The sequence below is a fragment of the Bison bison genome, unplaced genomic scaffold (assembly GCF_000754665.1).
Source record: "Bison bison bison isolate TAMUID 2011002044 unplaced genomic scaffold, Bison_UMD1.0 scf7180017864361, whole genome shotgun sequence".
Lineage (NCBI taxonomy): Eukaryota > Metazoa > Chordata > Mammalia > Artiodactyla > Bovidae > Bison > Bison bison.
This window is the reverse complement of record NW_011494933.1, coordinates 806366-827360: the sequence shown is the minus strand read 5'-3', so window position 1 is coordinate 827360 and position 20995 is coordinate 806366. Positions and strand designations below refer to the sequence as shown.

Here is a 20995-nt window from a genome sequence, read left to right as displayed (position 1 = left end):
TTTGAACTGTGGTGTTGGAGAAGACTCTTGAGAGTCCCTTGGACTGCAAGGAGATCCAACCAGTCCATCCTAAAGGAGATCAGTCCTGGGTGTTCTTTGGAAGGAATAATACTAAAGCTGAAACTCCAGTACTTTGGCCACCTCATGTGAAGAGTTGACTCATTGGAAAAGAGTCTGATGCTGGGAGGGATTGGGGGCAGGAGGAGAAGGGGACGACAGAGGCTGAGATGGCTGGATGGCATCACTGACTCGATGGACTTGAGTTTGAGTAAACTCTGGGAGTTGGTGATGGACAGGGAGGCCCGGCATGCTGCAATTCATGGTGTGGCAAAGAGTCGGACACTACTGAGCAACTGAACTGTACACTGAAAACTATAATACATTGATGAAAGAAACTGAAAACACAAATAAGTGAAAAGATTGTCCATGCTCATGGAGTGGAAGAATATTGTTATAATGTCCATACTATGCAAAGCAATCTATAGATTTAACAGAACAGAGATCTCAGAAATAACCCCACATATACACAGTCAGTTAATTTATGACAAAGAAGCCAAGATTATACAATAGGGAAAGAATAGTTTTCTTCAATAAATGGTGTTGAGAAAACTGGAAAACCATGTGCAAAAGATCAAAAGTGGGCCACTATCTTACACCATACACAAAAATGAATTCAAAATGAATTAAAGACTTGAATATAAGACCTGAAACCATAAAACTGCTAGGAGAAAAAAACAGGTGGTAAGCTCCCAGACATCAGTTTTGGTGATGATTTTTTGAAACTGACCCCAAAAGTAAAGGCAACAAAAGCAAAAATAGGCAAGTTGGACTACATCAAACTAATAAGTTTCCTCATAGCAAAGGAAACCATCAACAAAATGAAATGATAGTTTATAGAACAGGAAGAAATATTTGAAAATCATATGACCTGATAAGGAGCTAATATCCAAAATATATAAAAACTCATAGAACTCAATAGAAAAAAAAAATCCAATTAAAAAATGAGCAGAATATCTCAATAGATATTTTTCCAAAGAAGACACAAACAGCCTGGAGACACCTAAAAAGATGGTCAATATCACTAATATTAGAAAATGCAAATCAAAAATATAATGAGGTATCACATCACACATTAGAATGGCCATTATCAAAAAAGATAAATAACAAGTGTTGGTAAGAATGTGGAGAAAAAAGAGATGTCATGCACTATTGGTGGGAATGCAACTGGTGTAGCCACTATGGAAAACTACATGGGAATTCCTCAAAAAAATTAAAAATAAAGATGGAGTGTGATCCAGCAATTCCACTCCTTGGTATTTACTCAAAGTAAACAAAAACATGAACTCAAAAAGATGTACCGCCATGTTCATTTCAGCATTATTTTCAATAGCCAAGATATGGAAACAATCCAAGTATCCACTGATGTATTAATATGAATGAAGAAAGATGTGGTGTATACACACACATGGGATTATTAAGCTATAAACTAGAAAGAAATCTTTTCATTTGTGACAACATAGATGATCTTAAAGGTATCATGCTAAATGCAATACATAGGAGAAAGACAAACATTGCATCATCTCACTGATGTGTGGAATAAAAAAAAACAGATTCATACTATAAACTGCCAGTTATGAAGCAAGTCCTGGGGATGTAATGTACAACACAGTGACTACAATTAATAATACTGTACTGCATATTTGAAAGTTATTAAGAGAATAAATCTTTAAAAATTTCTCACTACAAGGAAAAAAAAACAATTTTATAACTGTGTATGAGGATGATGATTAACTAGACTTACTGTGGTGATGATTTCACAATATACACAAATATCAGATTATTATATTGTACAACTGAAACTAATATGCCAACTACAGGAAGGAAAAAAAAAAAACAAAACTAGATGGAAAGACATCCAAGATGAAGAAAAGAGCATAAACAAAATATAAGAGCTCTCTCTCATTCATTCAGTGTTTTTGCACTGTAACCCAATGGAAACATTCATTTTAAGATCTTCAGTAAATTTCCATAGCTTAGCATAAATGGGTGGTGCTTAGTCTCCCCAAAATTCATTATGTTGATGTCCTAACCTTTGGTACCCTAGAATATGACTATATTTGGAGATAAGATCTTTAAAAAGGTAATTAAGATTAAAAGAAGTCATCAGGACAGACCCTGATCCAGTATGACTAGAGTCCTTCTAAGAAGCTAAAAGAATATAGGCACAGAACAAAGACAGAACTATAGACCAATGGAACCAAATAGAAAGCCCAGAGATAAATCCATGCACTTATGGACACCTTATCTTTGACAAAGGAGGCAAAAATATACAATGGAGAAAAGACAATCTCTTTAACAATGGTGCTGGGAAAACTGGTCAACCACCTGTAAAAAAATGAAACTAGAACACTTTCTAACACCATACACAGAAATAAAACGGATTAAAGATTTAAACGTAAGAGCAGAAACTATAAAACTCCTAGAGGAAAACATAGGCAGTACACTCTGACATAAATCACAGCAAGATCTTCTATGACCCACCTCCCAGAATATTGGAAATAAAAGCAAAAATAAGCAAATGGGACTTAATTAAACTTAAAAGCTTTTGCACAATGAAGGAAACTATAAGCAAGGTAAAAAAGACAGCCTTCAGAATGGGAACAAATAATAGCAATCAAAGCAACTGACAAAGAATTAATCTCAAAAATATACAAGCAGCTTATCAATACCAGAAAAATAAATAACCTAATCAAAAAATGGGCCAAAGAACTAAACAGACACTTCTCCAAAGAAGACATACAGATGGCTAACAAACACATGAAAAGATGGTCAACATCACTCATTATCAAAGAAACGCAAACCAAAACCGCAAAGAGGTACCATTTCACACCAGACTGCTATCAAAGTCTACAAACAATTATGCTGGAGAGGGTGTGGAGAAAAGAGAACCCTCTTACACTGTTGGTGGGAATGCAAATTAGTACAACCACTATGGAGAACAGTGTGGAGATTCCTTAAAAAACTGGAAATAGCACTGCCATACGACCCAGCAATCCCACTGCTGGGCATACACACTGAGGAAACCAGAATTGAAAAAGACACATGTACCCCAATGTTCATCGCAGCACTGTTTAGAATAGCCAGGACATGGAAGCAACCTAGATGTCCATCAGCAGATGAATGGATAAGAAGGTTGTGGTACATATACACAATGGAATATTACTCAGTTGTTAAAAAGAATGCATTTGAGTCAGTTCTAATGAGGTGGATGAAACAGGACCCTATTATACAGGGTGAAGTAAGTCAGAAAGAAAAACACCAATATAGTACATTAATGCATAAACATAGAATTTAGAAAGATGGTAATGATGACCCTATATGCAAAACAGCAAAAAAGACAGAGATATAAAGAACAAAGTCTTGGACTCTGTGGGAGAAGGCAAGGGTGGGATGATTCGAGAGAATAGCATTGAGCCATGTATATTATCATATGTGAAACAGATGACCAGTCCAAGTTCCATGCATGAAACAGGGCACTCAAACCGGTGCACTGGGACAAGCCAGAGGGATGGGATGGGGAGGGAGGTGGGAGAGGGGTTCGGGCTGGGGCAGGAGGGTGGACACATGTACACCCATGGCTGATTCATGTCAGTGTAGAGCAAAAACCACTACAATATTGTAAAGTAATTAGCCTCCAATTAAAAATAAATAGTTTGAAAAGAGAGAGGCACAGGGAGAACAGGATGTCAAGAAACAGGGTCATCTAAAGCCAAGGAGAGATCTCTAAAGAAACAAACCTATGGATACCTTGATCTGACTTCTTGTCTCCAGAACTGTGAGAAGGCAAATTTCTGTTGTTTAAGCCACCCAGTCTGTGGCATTTTGTCATATCAGCCTTAGCAAGATAACACAGATGCTCAGTTACAGATTCTAAAAATCACACCCATTTTGGCAAAATTCCCCACTGTGATTTCTAATTTAAGCATTGTCATTTAACAGCTCTTTCTATACAATAGTGACATGAAGAGTAAAGGTGAAAAAAGTGATATAAGGTCAGCCTTAGGAACAGCTTCAGCTCTTTGAAATTAAAATTTATTATGCCCTTACAAACTTGTCCATTCCCATCCCTAACCATAACAAGAAATTTTACTCTAGCAATTTCAAGAAGCTTCAGGGATCTCTTAGCACTTTACTCGCTAGGTATTGTTGTTATTTAGTCACTTAGTCCTAAATAAGGACTCTTGGTGACTCCATGGGCTGTAGACCACCAGGTTCCTGGCCATGGGATTTCCCAGGCAAGAATACCGGCGTAGGTTGCCACTTCCTTCTCCAAGGGATCTTCTCAATCATGGGATTGAACCTGCATCTCTTACACTGGCAGGATGATTCTTTACCACTGAGCCACCTGCAAAGTTCAGACCTCTTGATAGCAGTATGCGTGCCAACTGCTGCGACATAGTGCTCCAACTTGGCCGCTTCTAAGTAAAAGCTTCACCTAGATCCACCTTTTTGTTTCACACCAGGTGAAAACTAAAAGGGAAAACAGAAAATAAATTTCAGTGGCATTTAACAAGCACAAGTGCTCACTCCGTCCTGCTGGCTCTTTGGGATCCCATGGGCTGCAGCCAGACTCCTGGGTCCATGAAATTTTCCAGGCAAGAACACTAGAGTGGGTTGCCACTTCCTACTCCATGCACATGCCTAGGGCTAAAGGTATTCCTAAATATCTTTAATTTCCTTTTACAAAAAATAGATCTATGCTTTACTTTCACCCTTAAAGAAACGTAAGTCACGGATGTTAAGACCCAGGTGCGTTCTTTCAAGAGTCAACAGCAGCTCTGGAGACGCTGTGGATCACAAACTGTGGGGGAGCGGGCAACAGAGGAAATGTTCACACACGCACGAAAAAGCGTCTCCCGCACGCTCCTGTTTTCTCCTAACCTGTGTACAAATTCGTGCGGCAAGGCTTTCGACAATGAGTACAAATACTCCTAAGAGATCAGACTCCCGAAAAACAAAACAAAATAACTGAGTGTAGGTAGACCATTGACACCTGCGCTTCAGAAAGAGTAATTTCAGTGGAATAACGGAAGCTACGGGCTTCCTTTGTAGCTCAGTTGGCAAAGAATCTGCCTGCAGTACAGGAGACCCGGGTTTGATCCCTGGGTTGGGAAGATCCCCTGGAGAAGGAAATGGCTAACCAACTCCAGTATCCTTGCCTGGAAAATCTCATGGACACAGGAGCCTGGCGGGCTGCAGTCCATGGGGTCGCAGAGTCGGGCACGACTGAGCAACTAACTTACGGGAGATACGAAGTTTTTTAAGCAGAGAAAAAAATATAGTTCCACAGAAATCAACCTACCAAAAGGTTATGAAGAAGAGAACTATCGAACCTGGCGTTTTGGTAACAACAGCGACTTCTAAAGTAACTGTCCTAAAGTATACAAGAAACAACACAACCCTTTCACCTTCCTCACACAGTGGAAGCGCGAGATGGGAAGGATTTCCTGGTCAGACTCTGTATGCGCATGCGTCAAAGTCAGACGCCGCGCTAGCAGGGCAGATCTATAAGACGAGCGAGGAAGGCGGAGCACTGAGGAAGGGGCGTGGCCATCAGGGAGGCGGTGGCCAACGGAGCGGGCGGAGCCGGGGCGGGGCTGGGAAGGAGGGGCGGAGGGAGCAAGCGCGTAGGCTTCGCCCCTCGCGGCTCCTCCCCGGAATGGCGTCATCAACGGTATAAGAGGGCTTCTGCAGACGAATCCAGCCTTTTTCGTCCGGTAAGCGTCCGGTTTAGGTTAGGACGGTCGGTTGTGGTTGTTTTATGAGGTAAAGTAACAAGAAACACGGCTTTTCGGCCTAGTTTAAGATGCAGGAGATGCAGCGGTCTTGTAGTAGTAGATCGACGTTAGCTTTGAAAACGTCTAGGTTCAGAAGCTTGAGTGAACTTCATGTTCGTTCGTTAGCGGGGCGGCCACGTGCAACCCCGGGCGCTGAGTTGGAAGCCAGTCGCGCGTGGGTCGTGGGCCCTCCGGCAGAGGTTAAATACCGCTGATGACCCGGGTGAAGAAGGTCATGCGTTGTACTGTCGGTGCCATGTGGCCATCTTGAATCTGTTACTCTGCCACTCTGAAGAGTAACACCGCATCCTGACGAGCCGCCAGTTTGATCCAGGTGGTGAGTAGTGTCTGTATTTGTGTTTGCTGGTCTTTTCTGGGATTATGAATCTCCATGTATCTTTGGGACCTGTCGGCTGTGGCAGTCTCCCTTCCTAGCCATGGAAGAGCATATTCTTGTTTATTGGCAAAGCTGTCACCATTTAATTGGTATCAGATTCTGACTTGCACAAGTAACATTCACTTTAAAAACCTGCAGTGTGCTGGGTTATTGGGCAAACATTAAACTACTGTTCAAATGTTTCTAGGAAGCTGAGCGAATTGTTCCAGTGGATGATGGAAAGCATAACGAGGTACGTTCCTGTTCTGTGTATCTCAAACCCTTAGAGCTAAGGATTTGGAAGGCCAGAATTAGCATTGTTCTGGCGTTTTGTAATTTAAATAGTCAAGTGAATAGACTGTAACTGCTTTAGCTGCTAAAATCTTAATACTATGTACACAAATCAGTCTTGCTGAGCTGGTTTTCTTCTCTTACAGATACACCAAGAAATCCAAAGTGATGTGGGTGAAGTCTGAGCATCCTGCAGTACACTGCCAAATGTGATTTTAAATCTCGTGTATGGTATTTAAATAGAAAATAAAAGCGTGCGGCTTCTATTTATGTAATAAAACGCTTGATTTGTACATACAGTCTTCCAGGAGTGAATTGATTTATGAGTACAATGGGAATGGTTTAATCGCTAAGTCATGTCCAACTCTTTTGAGACCCCATGGGCTGCAGCCTGCCAGGCTCCTCTGTCCATGGAATTCTCCATCGGGTCTTGCCATCCAGGGATCAAACTGAGGTCTTATAAGTGCATAGGTAACTACAGGGAACAAGAGGCAGCCTGTTTTGTTAGGAGCTCCGGTGGTGGTAGCATGAGTTAGTAGTGTATATGGTATTTAGGGAACACACAGCATGTGCGGTTGACGGTTGGATCTTCAAAAGTCATTTAACAAGAAAAAAGTTATAATAAAGGTTATATTTTATGAAGGAAGCATTCTACCTCAAGGTTGACAAAGCTGAAGGTAACCTGTTAACCTGACCTTTTAATTTAACCAGTCTCTGGTCTAGTTGTTCCAAGGAGGAAGCCAATTATGGCTCTTATGTTGGAAATTTTATTTGGCTTTTATTATGATCATACTCAATGGCTTGCCTGGAGGTCCTTGCCCACCTGTGAATAGAAGAGATTAACACACTTCTGAAGCCTGGATATTCCTTGGAGATGTTTTGTAAGACTGGGGACCTTACTTCCTCACTGTATCTCCCTCTCTGTTCTGCCTTTTGACTTTAGTTCCTAATTGCTTCCTTCTCTCTGATCTATTAAAGAACCTGGCATCGAGACCCCAATAAGATGGTTACTTGGAGGTTCTAGCCTGCCATCTCGATCTTTAAGTCTCTTCCTTGGCTCAACACCTAATTTTGGATGCACGTGGCAGAGCAAGGCTGGACTCAGTAACAGAATTCTACTATGAATGCACCAGCACTGCAGTTTAATTACAAGGATGGCCCATGAGAAACTAGTGAGAATTTTCCTCACCTGCACAGTATGTTTTTCCCAGGCCCTCATGCATGTGTACACTATAGTTCTGTCATCTCTAAATGCTTGTACAGTTATTCCTTTATCAAATGTGTTTTGAAAAATGTTATAATGGCTTGGCATTGCAATTCTGCAAAGTAGTAAATTATAAAGCACTTTCAGATTAGCACCAGCTTTTACATAGCTCCGTGTACAAAAGGACACAAGTATGAAGCAGAAGAGAAGGGATAAAAAGGTCCCTTCATGATCAGCCATTTAAAAGGATTACTTAGCATTCTTAATTCTATAGTTTTGTACTCACCTCTTCACCTGTCTTTATGCATCTATCCCTTGTATACACAGTTCTTTAAACTACGTATTGGGACAGGTTTTTGTGCCCTGTAAGGCTGCATAGAAAGAAAAAGACGGCCCCAAGTCGTGTCCGACTCACAACCCCGTGGACTAGCCTGCCAGGCTTCTCTGTCCATGGGATTCTCCAGGCAAGAATACTGGAGTGGGTTGCCATTTCCTTCTCCAGTAAGGCTGCATAGTAAGCAGCTATCCCTTACTCCTTTGAGAAACGGAAAACTAGGTGGAAAGAGACTCCCTTGTCTTCATTGTGACTCTCCTGGAGTTTGGACTGAAAACCCTACAAGTGTCTCATTGGCCTCTGCTTGTTAACCCATTTGGAAACTGGGGATACTAAAAATCTTACCTGCCTTTTATAAACTGTCAATGAAGTGTGTAGTCACTTGGTACATAACTGGCATATGGATTAAATACTGCAGTTATGTTAGAGCTTTCCTACAGTACAGACAGGAAAGCATTAAGAAAGCATTCTTAATTGTGTATTTTTATTAGGAAGAGAAAGATGGGTAAGCAACACTGCCACAATGGACATGAATTTGAGTGAGTTAGAGGACCAGGAGCATGGCATGCTACAGTCCCTGGAGTTGGAAAGAGAAGGACACAGCAACTCAACAAAATCTTTATTAGACTGGGCTATATCAGAATGGCAGGCTTCCCTGGTGGCTTGCAACGCGGGAGACCTGGGTCTCCCCTGGTTCGATCCCCAGGTCGGGAAGATCCCCTGGAGGAGAAAGTGGCAACCCACTCCAGTATTCTTCCCTGGAAAATGCCATGAACAAAGAAGCCTGGTATGCTACACTCAATGGGATCACGAGTCTGAGCACGACTGAGCAACTTCCAACTTAGCACAGTCAGGAAATCTGCAGGTTTCAGTTAGTTACCAGAAAGTTTCAATAGGTGGCGCTCTTACACCACGGTCTAGAAAAGAGCATGCTGCTAAGGAAAAGGCATTTTTGTTTTACAAAGCAGCAAATATGAAGTCATTAAAAGTAATCAGATAATGTTGACAAGTACGCGGTGGATGAATCAGGTTATGTATTAAACAATTTGAAGGTATTCTTAATGTCATCAGCCAAATTGTGCTAGCAACATACAAGGTAGCTAGAATGTTTTTCTCTAGTTGCCATAGTGACTTGGTATAAAGGCTTCATTCAAAAATGTATTGTGACATAATATTCCTAGTCCAGTCTGTTTATAATAGGATTGCTTTACGTTTTTGGCTTTTATGCTTTTCTCACTTGTGAAAGGCCAGAAAGATTCATATGTGGAGGCTGCTTATCAACCTTCAGGGGGAAAAGATCAGCTTAAAAATTACATGAACAGAAAACACTGCCATGTGTATTTTAAGTATAGTAAAGGGTATTTTTTTATGTCAAAGGTAGGCTCTTAATATGAATATATACCATACTGATTAAGTTACAAAGGAGTTCTCAATCCAAATACATGTAAAAACAGCCTTATTGCACAATCAATATACAATAATCTCTGGAGAATGCTGAGAAATTGAGACAAGACAGGATAACGAATGTAGTCTCCTGTAAAACCAATTTGGGTAGGCAACAGTGCTAAATAGGAAGTCATTACTACACTGAGGTATCTGTAACCAGAACGTTCACGTCATTCTCAAGCAGCAAAGAGGTACATCACTTTTATCAACACAGAACACAAAAACAAAGATCTCCTCTCCCATTAGTTGGCATCTCTGGCTAAATGCCAATGTTGGAAATTTTCCAACATATTCTTTAAATACTATCTTCTTGACATTTCCATGAAGGATTACAGTTTGGTGACCCTTTTTATCCAAGGTACAAAGGCTGAGACTTCAGTATAAACACCAGGGGAATCCTTGACTCCACAGCCGTATCCCCAGGAGGTCACCCCATACACAACCCAGCGCTCTCCCAGTCGTTCACACACGAGCGGTCCTCCGCTGTCTCCTTGGCAACTGTCCACACGTTTGTGTTCATGGAGGTTTCCGGCACAGAGCATCCTTCGTGTAAACCGACCCTTATAACGATGTTCACAAAACCTCTTGGGAAGTAAGGGGATGGCTCCTTGTTGCAGAGTTCTTGAGTAGGCTGGTCCTATGCAGGCCAAACAACTGAATTAGATTCCAGCTAAAGATCTTAGAGCTATATTTAACAGTTAAATGAACATTTAGGAGACTTGAAGATAGAAGCCCTATTGTGGCATTAGTGTAATTTAAATGAGTGATAACTATAAATGGTTTTTTTCTTCAGTGTTTGCAGTTGAAGTGAAGTCACTCAGTTGTGTCTGACTCTTTACGAACCCATGGACTGTAGCCCACCATGCTCCTCCATCCATGGAATTTTCCAGGCAAGAGTACTGGAGTGAGCAGTTAACCATACTCTAATCCTTCACTGATCTGTTTCTCAGTACTGAAGTTTTTGAAGAATAGCTGAGTAACATTTATGGATTTGCCTGCTAGAAAAGGGTAACCTACGGAAAACACATTTGTGTAGGCTTTAGAATTTAAATTCTCTGTATTAAAATGCTGAGGGTGCAGTCGTGCTAGTTCTGTATTGGCATATCCATCGCTCTAAAACTCATCTACGTCAACTGGCAATTACTATCCTCAATATTTCATGAAGATGATTCAGAAACAACTTTATATACAGACAGCCATGTTTAACCTCTTGATGTTAAGGTACTGTATTTACTAGTAAGCCACTCATCTTTGTCTAGTGGCTAAAATGCATAATTGGTAGGTTCTCCATGATAGCCTTTACTTGCATCTAAATTCCACCATTATTGTCCAGTATACTCAACTGCAGTGATTCATTCATAATAAAATCATTTGGTGAAATTTACTTCCTGTGTTACCTCTGTTTAGATGTAGTGTCATAAGGAAGATGACTGAACTTTCCCTGAAGAAGTAATTTTAACACCTACACTTTAATCTTCGACTTGCATCACAGCTCGGCATAGTGTTTCCTTGAGAAAGCATTTACTCTGACCTGATTTTATTACATCATCCAGGAAATGTTTCCATTTTTTATGGCTTCTCTCAGGATTGGTCCCAGTATTCTATATCTGCTACAGGTGTTTCTACATTTTGCTGCTATGAAATAGTGTTGAATCTAAAGAAAGTGAAAGTGTTACTTGCTAAGTCTTTTCTGACTCTTCGCGACCCCATGGACTCCCAGTCTAAAGCCAAGATTTAATGGATAAAATGAACACTGAAATATAATAAATTTATACTAGGTAAAACCTTATTGAAATCATCACCTGTAGAAATATGTATTAGATGCTGTTTTCAAGAGTACAGTTAACAGTGTTAATTACTTTTAATGCAGAGTAGTTAGCCCAATCGTTTCTCCTTATTCAACAGTCATTTGTGAATCGAGTACCTGATCCAGGCGAGACTTAGGAGTTCTGTTTCAAAGACTATCCTGAGCAGGCACTGTTGTTGTTTAGGACGTCATGTCCCATTTTTTGTGACTCCATGGACCATAGCCCACCAAGCACCTCTGTCCATGGGATTCTCCAGGCAAGAACACTGAAGTGTGTTGTCATTTCCTTCTCCAGGGGATATTCCTGACACAGGAATCAAACCCACATCTCCTGCATTAGCAGGGGGATTCTTTACCCTGAGCTCCTGAGAAAGCACTAGCTGATGTTAAGTCTAGCAAGACAATACAGAAAGCTGTTTGCCTGAGAAGAGCATAAGCTGAACACTATCTGTGGGAAGAATAGGAAGGGGAGAGTGGTGAAGGAGAAACCCAAGTAGGGTGGATCCCTCCTCTTGAACCTCAGCAGCTTTGTTTTGTTTTTTCGCTGTTCTTTATTTAAAAATCTCCATAAGATTTAGTTTGATAAAGGGCTCCATTACAAAAAAAAAAAAACTAATACCAAAGCCCTTTCTGGGTTGTGTGTGTGTGAGTCTCCCAGTAGTGTCGGACTCTGCGACCCCATGGACTGTGGCCCACTAGGCTCTTTTGTCCATGGAATCCTCCAGGCAAGAATACTGGAGTGGGTTGTCATTTCCTTCTCCATTTGCTGGGGTAGCTGCATCAAAGTCATCTGGGAAAACTTTGAAACAGAGACAGCCAGGCCCAAGTCCTAAGGTAGCATCTACGTCCTAATGGAAACCATAGTACCCTCAGGATAGGAATCCAAGTTGCATGCAAGCATCTCACACTTGGTGGAATTTCCAAACAACTAAGCCTAAACCCCCTTTTAAGATGTTGCTACCCACTGTACTGAATGGGGTACTGATGCTGAAACTGAAGCTCCAACACTTTGGCCACTGATGCAGAGCCTACTCACTGGAAATGACCCTGGTGCTGGGAAAGACTGAAGGTGGGAGGAGAAAAGGGCAACAGAGTAGATGACGGTTGGATGGTATCACCAACTCAATGGACATGAGTTTAAGCAAACTCCAGGAGACGGTGAAGAACAGAAGCCTGGAGTGCTGCAGTCCATGGGGTCGGAAAGAATGACATGACTTAGTGACTGAACAACAACCCACTGCACACCCAAATGGGTAATCCACACGCAAGAAGGTGGCCGTATCTTCACTGTTCCTTTGGGTTTTCTGTTACCTGTGTCTCCCCATCCCGTTACATAGCAGTTGTGTGCTCTCTTCTGTGGCCTCTCTCTCCAGCGCGGCAAGCAGGCAGGCAGAACGTGGCTGCTGAGCCTGGCACACTGCTCCTCTGGTCCTTGTAACCTAACCAGGGCGATGTCATAGTCATTGCTGTGTGGGCGGTAGAGCCGGTGGGTTACGATCTGCTCAACTCTGATCTCTTCTTCGAACTCCTCCGGCACCAGCGTGTGATAATCCCCAACCCGAACCACGTAGTTCCTAGTACTGTTACCGTACCTGAGAGGCAGAGAGAGCTCATGGGAGGCTTGTTTCAAACACTGTAAACTGGTCACTGCCTGCCAGGAAGCTTAATAGAGATACTTGTAACCCTTTCTTCCAAATCATTAACTCCTTTTGTAAGTTTCCCCTTTCTTTCCATTTCTCTGACCTGACTGCTCTCTGTCTCCTACTCATGTTTTTTCTTCATTCATTTCACTGTTTAACCCAGGTTACTATCTGTTTTCTGAGAAGGATCAAATGTGGAGGATGAATGGAAAGTAATCACTAACCAGTCATTTTCCCACCATGCAAAAGGATCAAAACAGGAGCGAATGGAATAGGGCAAAATTACAGTCCTGCCTTTGCTGTCATCATTTTTCTGTCATTTCCAAGATGGTGACTTTCCCATGAAGTTCCATGAGGGCAGAAACCATGTCTGGTCTAACTCTATATCTCCCAGATAACTTAATTAGCACAGTCCACTTTACTCCCCTTTCCTGTGAACTGAATGTAAACCAAAACTGTTATCTTCAGGCAACATATATTCATTGTATGCTCTCACCTCTTAAATCTCTGTTCAGTGAGACTTGCTTTGACGCTCATTGGAAATTACAGCCCACCCTTGTTTGTCATTCCATTCCCCCAGCACTCCCACTATCCTTACCTGCTCTACTTTCTCCTTTTTAAAAAACTCTACTTTCTAACAAACTATCTAGTTTACTTATATATATTATTCTCTGTCTCGCCCTGCTTAAACTAAAGGTACTCAAGGGCAGGGATCTTAGTTATCTGTGTTAACTGATGAGTCTCACACATCTAGTATAGCAACGCCAGTTAGGTAGAAATGCAGCATACATTGGTTGATTTAATGAATGAATGCAGATTTTTAATGAAATGTCTTTTTTCCATAGGAACTACTCACATAAAAAATAAGCATAATATTTACTCGATTGATAGGTCTCAGCCTGTTTTTCAGCCAACATACCTTGATTCTGATACATCTACCTAAAGCAGTTTCTCAAGCTCAGCACTACTGACATTAGGGACCAGATTATTCTTTAATGTAAAGGGGGGTCCTGTGCATTATGGGATGTTTAGAAGCATCCCTGGCCTCTCTGTTCACTAGATGTCAATTGCACACACACTTACATACACGCACCCAAGTTTGACAACCAAAAATGCCTCCAGACATTGCCAAATATTCCCTATGGTGCAAACTGTCCCCCATTGAGAACCACCAACCTACAATACAAGATCCAGTCCACCTCCTGATCACTTCCTCTTTCTCACTGAAGAGTACAGCACCTTGTTCACTTCCATCTGTGCATGTGTGCTAAGTCACCTCAGTCGTGTCAGACTCTTTGTGACCCTATGGACTATAGCCCACCAGGCTCTTCTGTCCATGGGATTCTCGGGCAAGAATGCTGGAGTGGGTTGCCATGCCCTCCTCCAGGAGATCTTCCCAACCCAGGGACCAGACCTGTGTCTCTTAAATCTCCTGCATTGGCAGATGGGTTCTTTACCACTAGCCCCACCTAGGAAGCCCCCACTTCTCTGTGGCTACTTAAAACATTCTCAACAGGACTTCCCTGGTGGCTCAGTGGTAAAGAATTCACCTACCAACCCAGGAGACAGGGATTCAACCCCTAGTCCAGGAAGATGGACAACCCCACGTGCTGGGGCAGCCAAGCTGGTGTACCTGGACTGCTGAGCCTGTGCTCTGGGGCCCCAGGGCCACGATCATGAAGCCTGCTCTAGAGCCCGTGCTCTGCAACAAGAGAGGCCACCACCGCGAGAAGCCGCACACCACTGCTAGAGAGTGGTCCCTGCCCACTGCCACTAGAGACAAGCCCACACAGCAACACAGGTAAAAGTCGCTCAAAGACTCTAATAGCCCTAAGTAGGGCTCTGACAACAACACTTCAATATGTAAAGTGGTTTTCGTAACTATGTCACCTCAAAAACCTGAACAATGCAACAAAGATGATCACCTACTAGTGATATATGAAACTAACAATTTCCTGAGATTGCTTGAAATGCTCCATTTTGAACCTTAAATTATCACATGTCTTTAAAGTACAGAAGGCTTTTCACATATTGTGCTTAGACTTCTTGTGGGTTCCACTTCAAACTTTAGGATTATTTCACATCCTGAAACTGTAAAAAGCAATAGTCATGAAGAATAATCAGATATTTAAATAACTCATTTCTACTTTCTGTGTATTGATACTGTTGTATTATAAAATTCAATATGTCTCATTAATATACAGGTTTTTAAAGAAAAACCCCAAGTGATTAACTGTCACTGCATCCTTGAAAGTGCTGTTGAAAGGCTGCCTGCATCTCTGGAGTAGAATTTAAGAAATTAATCTCAAGCTTCACTGTCCAGCTCAGGAGGCAGTGGCCACATGTGCTATCAGAACACTTGAAATGTGGATGGTCCAAAATGAGATGTGAAGTGGATGAAATGGGAGCCTATTATACAGAGTGAAGTAAGTCAGAGAAACACCAGTGCAGTATACTAACGCATATATATGGGATTTAGAAAGCTGGTAACGATGACCCTATATGCAAGGCAGCAAAAGAGACACAGATGTAAAGAACAGACTTTTGGACTCTGTGGGAGAAGGTGGGGGGGATGATTTGAGAGAATAGCATTCAAACATGTATATTACCATATGTGAAATAGACGACCAGTGCAAGTTCAGTGCATGAAGCTGGGCACTCAAAGCCGGTCCTCTGCGACAACCCACAGGGATGGAGTGGGGAGGGAGGTGGGAGGGGGTTCAGGATGGGGGGACACGTGCACATGGCTGATTCATGTCAATATATGGCAAAAACCATCACAATATTGTAATTAGCCTCCAATTAAATAATTTAAAAAAAAAGAAATATAGTGGTGAATATTTGCTATAAAAACAGTAAAAATGTGCACAGGATTTCAAACATTTAATATGAAAAAGAATATAAAATATATTGTTTCTGCAGATAATAGGAATATAAAATATCTCAATTTTTATATAATATTTTGGATATACTAAGTTATATGAACTATATCATTAAAATTAACTTCACCCATTTAGTTTTTTAATCTTTTAAAGTGGCTACCAGGAAATTTAAAGTTACATATATGATTTGTATTTGTGGCTCACAACCTACTTGAAGTAGTGATGCCATTTAGCAGACTGTTGCAGTAATCCAGGCATGAAGTGACACATGAAGGCAAGATTATCCAAGACTTGAAGACTGGGATATTTAAAAAATAAATTTCCATGTCCTGTTTCTTTGTTCACTGGCTAAATTTATAGATAATGTAGGACATATTTATGTAGGTTTTTTAGATGCAAGGATTATTTTAGCTAAGTTTCAAAGCCCTCTTTTGAAGAACAGAAAATATTGTTGCAGTAAAATAAAGTCTGGCAACAATATTTTCTGTTCTTCAAAAGAGGGCTTTGACACTTAGCTAAAATAATCCTTGCATCACTACTTCAAGTTTTAACTTTTCAAGCCATCTTTCACATTGCAGCCAGAGTGAAACAGAAATAGCCAGATAGAAATATCTGGTAATATAACTACTCTTCTGCATACCCTTCAAGAGGTCCTGACTGTCTACACAATAAAGTTCAAGTTCCTTCAGTAATACACAAATCCATCCAAGAATGGCCCTTGTCCAACACTCTGATACCACTTCCGTGCCACAGTCATTTTAGTGGCTTGAAGAGGTGTCTGACAAACCTATCTTTATTCAAACTATTTGCAGTATCATTCCCCCCTCCTTCACCCTAAGATGGCAAAAACTGATTTTAACTTTTAAGTCTCAAGATCTAGGATGTTCTTCCTGCCCTCCCAGAAAGCTGCCCAAGCCTTCCTTTGAACACTCCCGATAGCACTGTCAGAGCATTTACAACAACTTCTAGGACTTGGGCTCCCCAGTGGCTCAGCGGCAAAGAATCCGTCTGCAATGCAGGAGACACAGGTTCTATCCCTGGGTTGGTAAGATCCCCTGGAGGAGGCCATGGCTTCTTCTTGCCTGGAGGATCCCATGGACAGAGGGGCCTGGTGGGCTGCAGTCCATGCGGTTACAAAGAATCGGACACACCTGAGGTGACTGAGCATGCACACACACACTAGGACTTGCTAAGATGTCAGGTCTGCTCTATTAAAGGCTCCCTGAGTGTAAGGCCATGTTATGCTCACGTTTGTGAGCAAAGAAGTCAGCACAGAGAAAGCTCTTAATAAATATATGCTAAATGACTTCTTTTGGAAGACACACACATACACTCTCATCCCTAAATTAATGAAGTGAAAGAGACATCTCACCAATTGCTATGTTGTAACAACACCATCACAGAAGTTTTTATTTCTTTGGAAAAATAAACAAAGGTCCCCACAAAGATCTACTGTTCTCATTAATGCTGGCTGTTCATGAGAACCACCTGTACCATTTTTAAGACTACAAATGTCCAGGCCACACACACTCTGAGAACATAAAATCAACAGAGCTGATGTAGGACCACAGGTGATCCAAATTCACAGCAGGAATAGAGAACCACCAAAACAACGACTGAGAGGCACCGGCTTAACTCCCGTCCCTTCATGCCTGGAATTTCACTGAAATGAAGTGAGCCTCCTAAAAGATGGCTAATAGATTGCAATCACATGAACATGTACACATTCCATACACAGACACTGTTCTCAGACCAGGGAGATTTTAGCATGTATTTTCCTGTTTAGTCGCTAAGTCGTGTCTAACTCTTGCGATCCCATGGACTGTAGCCTGCTTCTGTCCATGTAATTCTCTAAACAAGAATACTGGACTGAGTTGCCATTTCCTTCTCCAGGGGATCTTCTCGACCCAGGGGTAGAACTTATGTCTCCTGCATTGGCAGGTGGCTTCTTTTAATGCCTAGCCACCAGGGAAACCCATTTTTGAGTATACCCCCAAATTAATATGCTCACCAATCAGGAGTTGATATTAAACTGAGAATAAAAACAAAATATTTTACCTGACAAGAAGGAAAAAATGCACCACTCTTGTTAAAATGAAGTTCTTTATTAGTATGTATACTTTTAAAATCCTGATTTAAGAAATGGGCCAGCTAAACCCAAGAAGTGATTCCCACACTCCTTTCACTCCAGTTATTCTTAGAATAGATTTATGCTGGGAATTTGAAGATCATCTGACATAAGACTGGATTAGTTTGCTAGCCAAATATTTGTCTCCAGTGTTACCTCTCCTAGTGGGTATGATTATATACTTCACAGATAACATTTTGGCTGAGGTTACCAGTATAGTTTTGTGCTTAGAAAGCATTTTCTATGGTTCTAGACTTCTCAAGAAAACTTCTCAAGGAATTCTCTTTCTGAATGTATTTTAAGGTATTTCTAGTTGAACTTTTGTTATTTTGATAGATTATTTTCAAAATTGCTTCTAAAACAAACATTTCAGATTTTGGCTGACACACTATTCAGTTGTTTGCTTTGCTGAAATGCCTTCCACTCCCCCTCAAATAAAAACTGGATGAAATTCCTAGACAAGTTTGAGCAAAAGAGGATCTAAGACAGGGCAGATGGTCTATTTCAGTTTTTCTGAGATTCTAGAATTAACAATTTTAAATTCCTAGAATTAAAAAGAGAAGAATTAATTTGGGTGGCAGGGTTATTTTATGTGTATTCTCTCTATAGATTTGTCTATTCAAAAAGACAGTATTTTACATCAGCCTGTACACATCTGCTGCTACTAGAATCTGTCCTTGTCTGCTGTCTGAAAGTCAAAAAGTGGCAGACTAAGTTGCTTGGGTGAATGATTCCAATTGCTCACGGAGAAGTGACCTTCTCTGTAAAATCTTTCACTGCCCTTATACACATGTGGTGTGTGTTCAGGAAATGATTTTAGCATGATTGATGCTATTATGTACATCACCAAAGACCTTGTTCTTAAAGAATTCTACCATGTTCCAGGTCATGCTGGAACACAGGTTTAAGTACAGGACACATTTTGTTTTTAAAAAGTAAGTCCCATTACTTCTGTGCCTCATCTTTATAATCTCTAATAATCAAGATATTTCTGATTTTCAGAGCACTAGTCTCTGACAATTTCCAGCTGCTATAGTGTCTCTAGGCAAACAGTCAAAAAGATAAAATCAGTTAAAGCTATAATTCATGATAAAATCAAATTTGTTGCAGAACTACAGAAATAAAAGAATCCTTTTATTGAAGTACATTCTTTCCTTAAAAATGGTGTTTGTTATCAGAACAAGCAATTAAAAGAAATTAGTTTAACATTCAGGAATTTTTCTCTCAATTATATTCCCATACTACCACAGAGAGAGGGTCATTTTATTGTATTTGAATAATTATTTAAAATAGGAAACAGCAAAAGCAAGCAATTTGTATCGTGTAAAATTCACAGGGCAATTGCAAAACAAAAACCTTATTTATCCAGGTTTCTGCTTCAAACTGCCAATGGGATGTTGCATTCCTATTAACACTAGGAAAAATGTGAAAAATGGGATAGAAGGCCTTTAAACAGTGATTCACTAACTACCTCAGTTACCCCTGTTAGCATAAAAGAATGTTTTGGACACCTCATAATATGTGAAAGCTATGAACACAGAGCTGGATTACTAAAATTTTGTCAGCCTGCCAATAAAGTAACTTTATTATATAGAGACGCTATAGGAAATGAGTATAACAGGATGGTGGATATGAGTAATTGTGTTCTGATCTCATCATCCTCAGGCCATCATTCCTAGATTATTCTGATATGAGGATTACATAAAAGAGTGAATATTCTACAGAGCCAAAAAAATAAACATTTAAGAAACTGTCATCCTATAGCATAAAATAACACGGATGGTGAGAGCAATCTATGCTGTATTGTTCAGAATGGCTGTTCAAGAGCACTGGCCCATATTATCACTGCAAGAATTAGCCACCAAAAAAGGCCCCATGAATAAGAAACTATAGTTAGGGCTTCCCTTGTGGCTCAGCTGGTAAAGAATCCACCTGCAATGCGGGAGACCTGGGTTCAATCCCTGGGTTGAGAAGATCCCCTGGAGAAGGGAAAGACTACCCCCTCCAGTATTATGACCTAGAGAATTCCATGGACTGTATATATAGTCCATGGGGTCACAAGGAGCTGGACACAACTGAGCGATTTTAAAGAAAAGAAAATTTGGCTTTTGGGCTTCCCTCATAGATCAGTCGGTAAAGAATCTGCCTGAGGTGCAAGAGACCAGTGTTTGATCTCAGGGTCCAGAAGATCCCTGGAGAAGGAAATGGCAACCCACTCCAGTATGCTTGTCTGGAAAATCCCATGGACAGAGAAGCCTGGTGGGCTGAGTCCATGGGGTCGCAAAGAGTAGGGCACAACTGAGTGACTAACACTTCACTGATAGTTAAAGCAGTAGAAATACAAATGGAAAGGAAAAGGGTGTGAGAGAGCTAATTTCAAAATACAAAATCTAGGTCCCCTCCCAGTGGGCCTTAAGTTAGACTCCCAAGAATTTAAAAGGAAGTGAAAGTGAAGTGAAAGCCGCTCAGTCGTGTCCGACTCTTTGCGACCCCATGGACTATACAGTCCATGGAATTCTCCAGGCCAGAATACTGGAGTGGGTAGCCTCTCCCTTCTCCAGGGGATTTTCCCAACCCAGGGATCGACCCAGGTCTCCCAACATTGCAGGCAGATTCTTTACCAGCTGAGCCACAAGGGAAGCCCTTAAAAGGAAGAGAACCTCTCAGAAGCTAACCACATTGCTTCCTCACTACAGTGTGCTGTGTGTGTGCTCAGTTGCTCAGTCGTGTCTGACTCTTTGTGACCCCATGAGCTGTAGCCTGACAGCTCCTCTGTCCATGGAATTTTCCAGGCAAGAATACAGGAGTGGGGGACTTTTCTGCTGGTCCAATGGCTAAGACGCCACACTGCCAATGCAGGAGGCCTGGGTTCAATCCCTGGCCAAGGAACTAGATCCCACGTATCACAACTAAGACCCAGGGCAGCCAAATAAATAAAAATATGTATATTAAAAAAAAAAAAAAAAAGGAATACTGGAGTGGGTTTCCATTTCCCCCTCCAGGGGATCTTCCCAACCCAAGGATTGAACCCATGTCTCTTTCATCTCCTG

At 41.2% G+C, this 20995-nt stretch overlaps 1 protein-coding gene and 1 long non-coding RNA gene across 2 annotated transcripts in view; one reads left to right on the top strand and one right to left on the bottom strand.

Annotated features, from left to right (window-relative positions):
* Positions 1-5760: 5760 nt before the first annotated feature.
* On the top strand, positions 5761-6803 carry LOC104999672. Its single transcript, XR_826638.1, has 3 exons — positions 5761-6174; positions 6422-6466; positions 6651-6803. It is a non-coding gene; the product is annotated as an uncharacterized LOC104999672 (long non-coding RNA).
* Positions 6804-8801: 1998 nt separating this feature from the next.
* Positions 8802-20995, bottom strand: part of PRSS12 (protease, serine, 12 (neurotrypsin, motopsin)) — a gene marked incomplete at its 5' end in the record, with an annotated part of 76688 nt that continues 64494 nt past the window's right edge. The window contains 2 exons of the mRNA XM_010855237.1: positions 8802-10125; positions 12607-12887. Coding sequence (XP_010853539.1) covers positions 9818-10125; positions 12607-12887 — 589 coding nt within the window. The remainder of the gene's footprint in view (positions 10126-12606; positions 12888-20995) is intronic.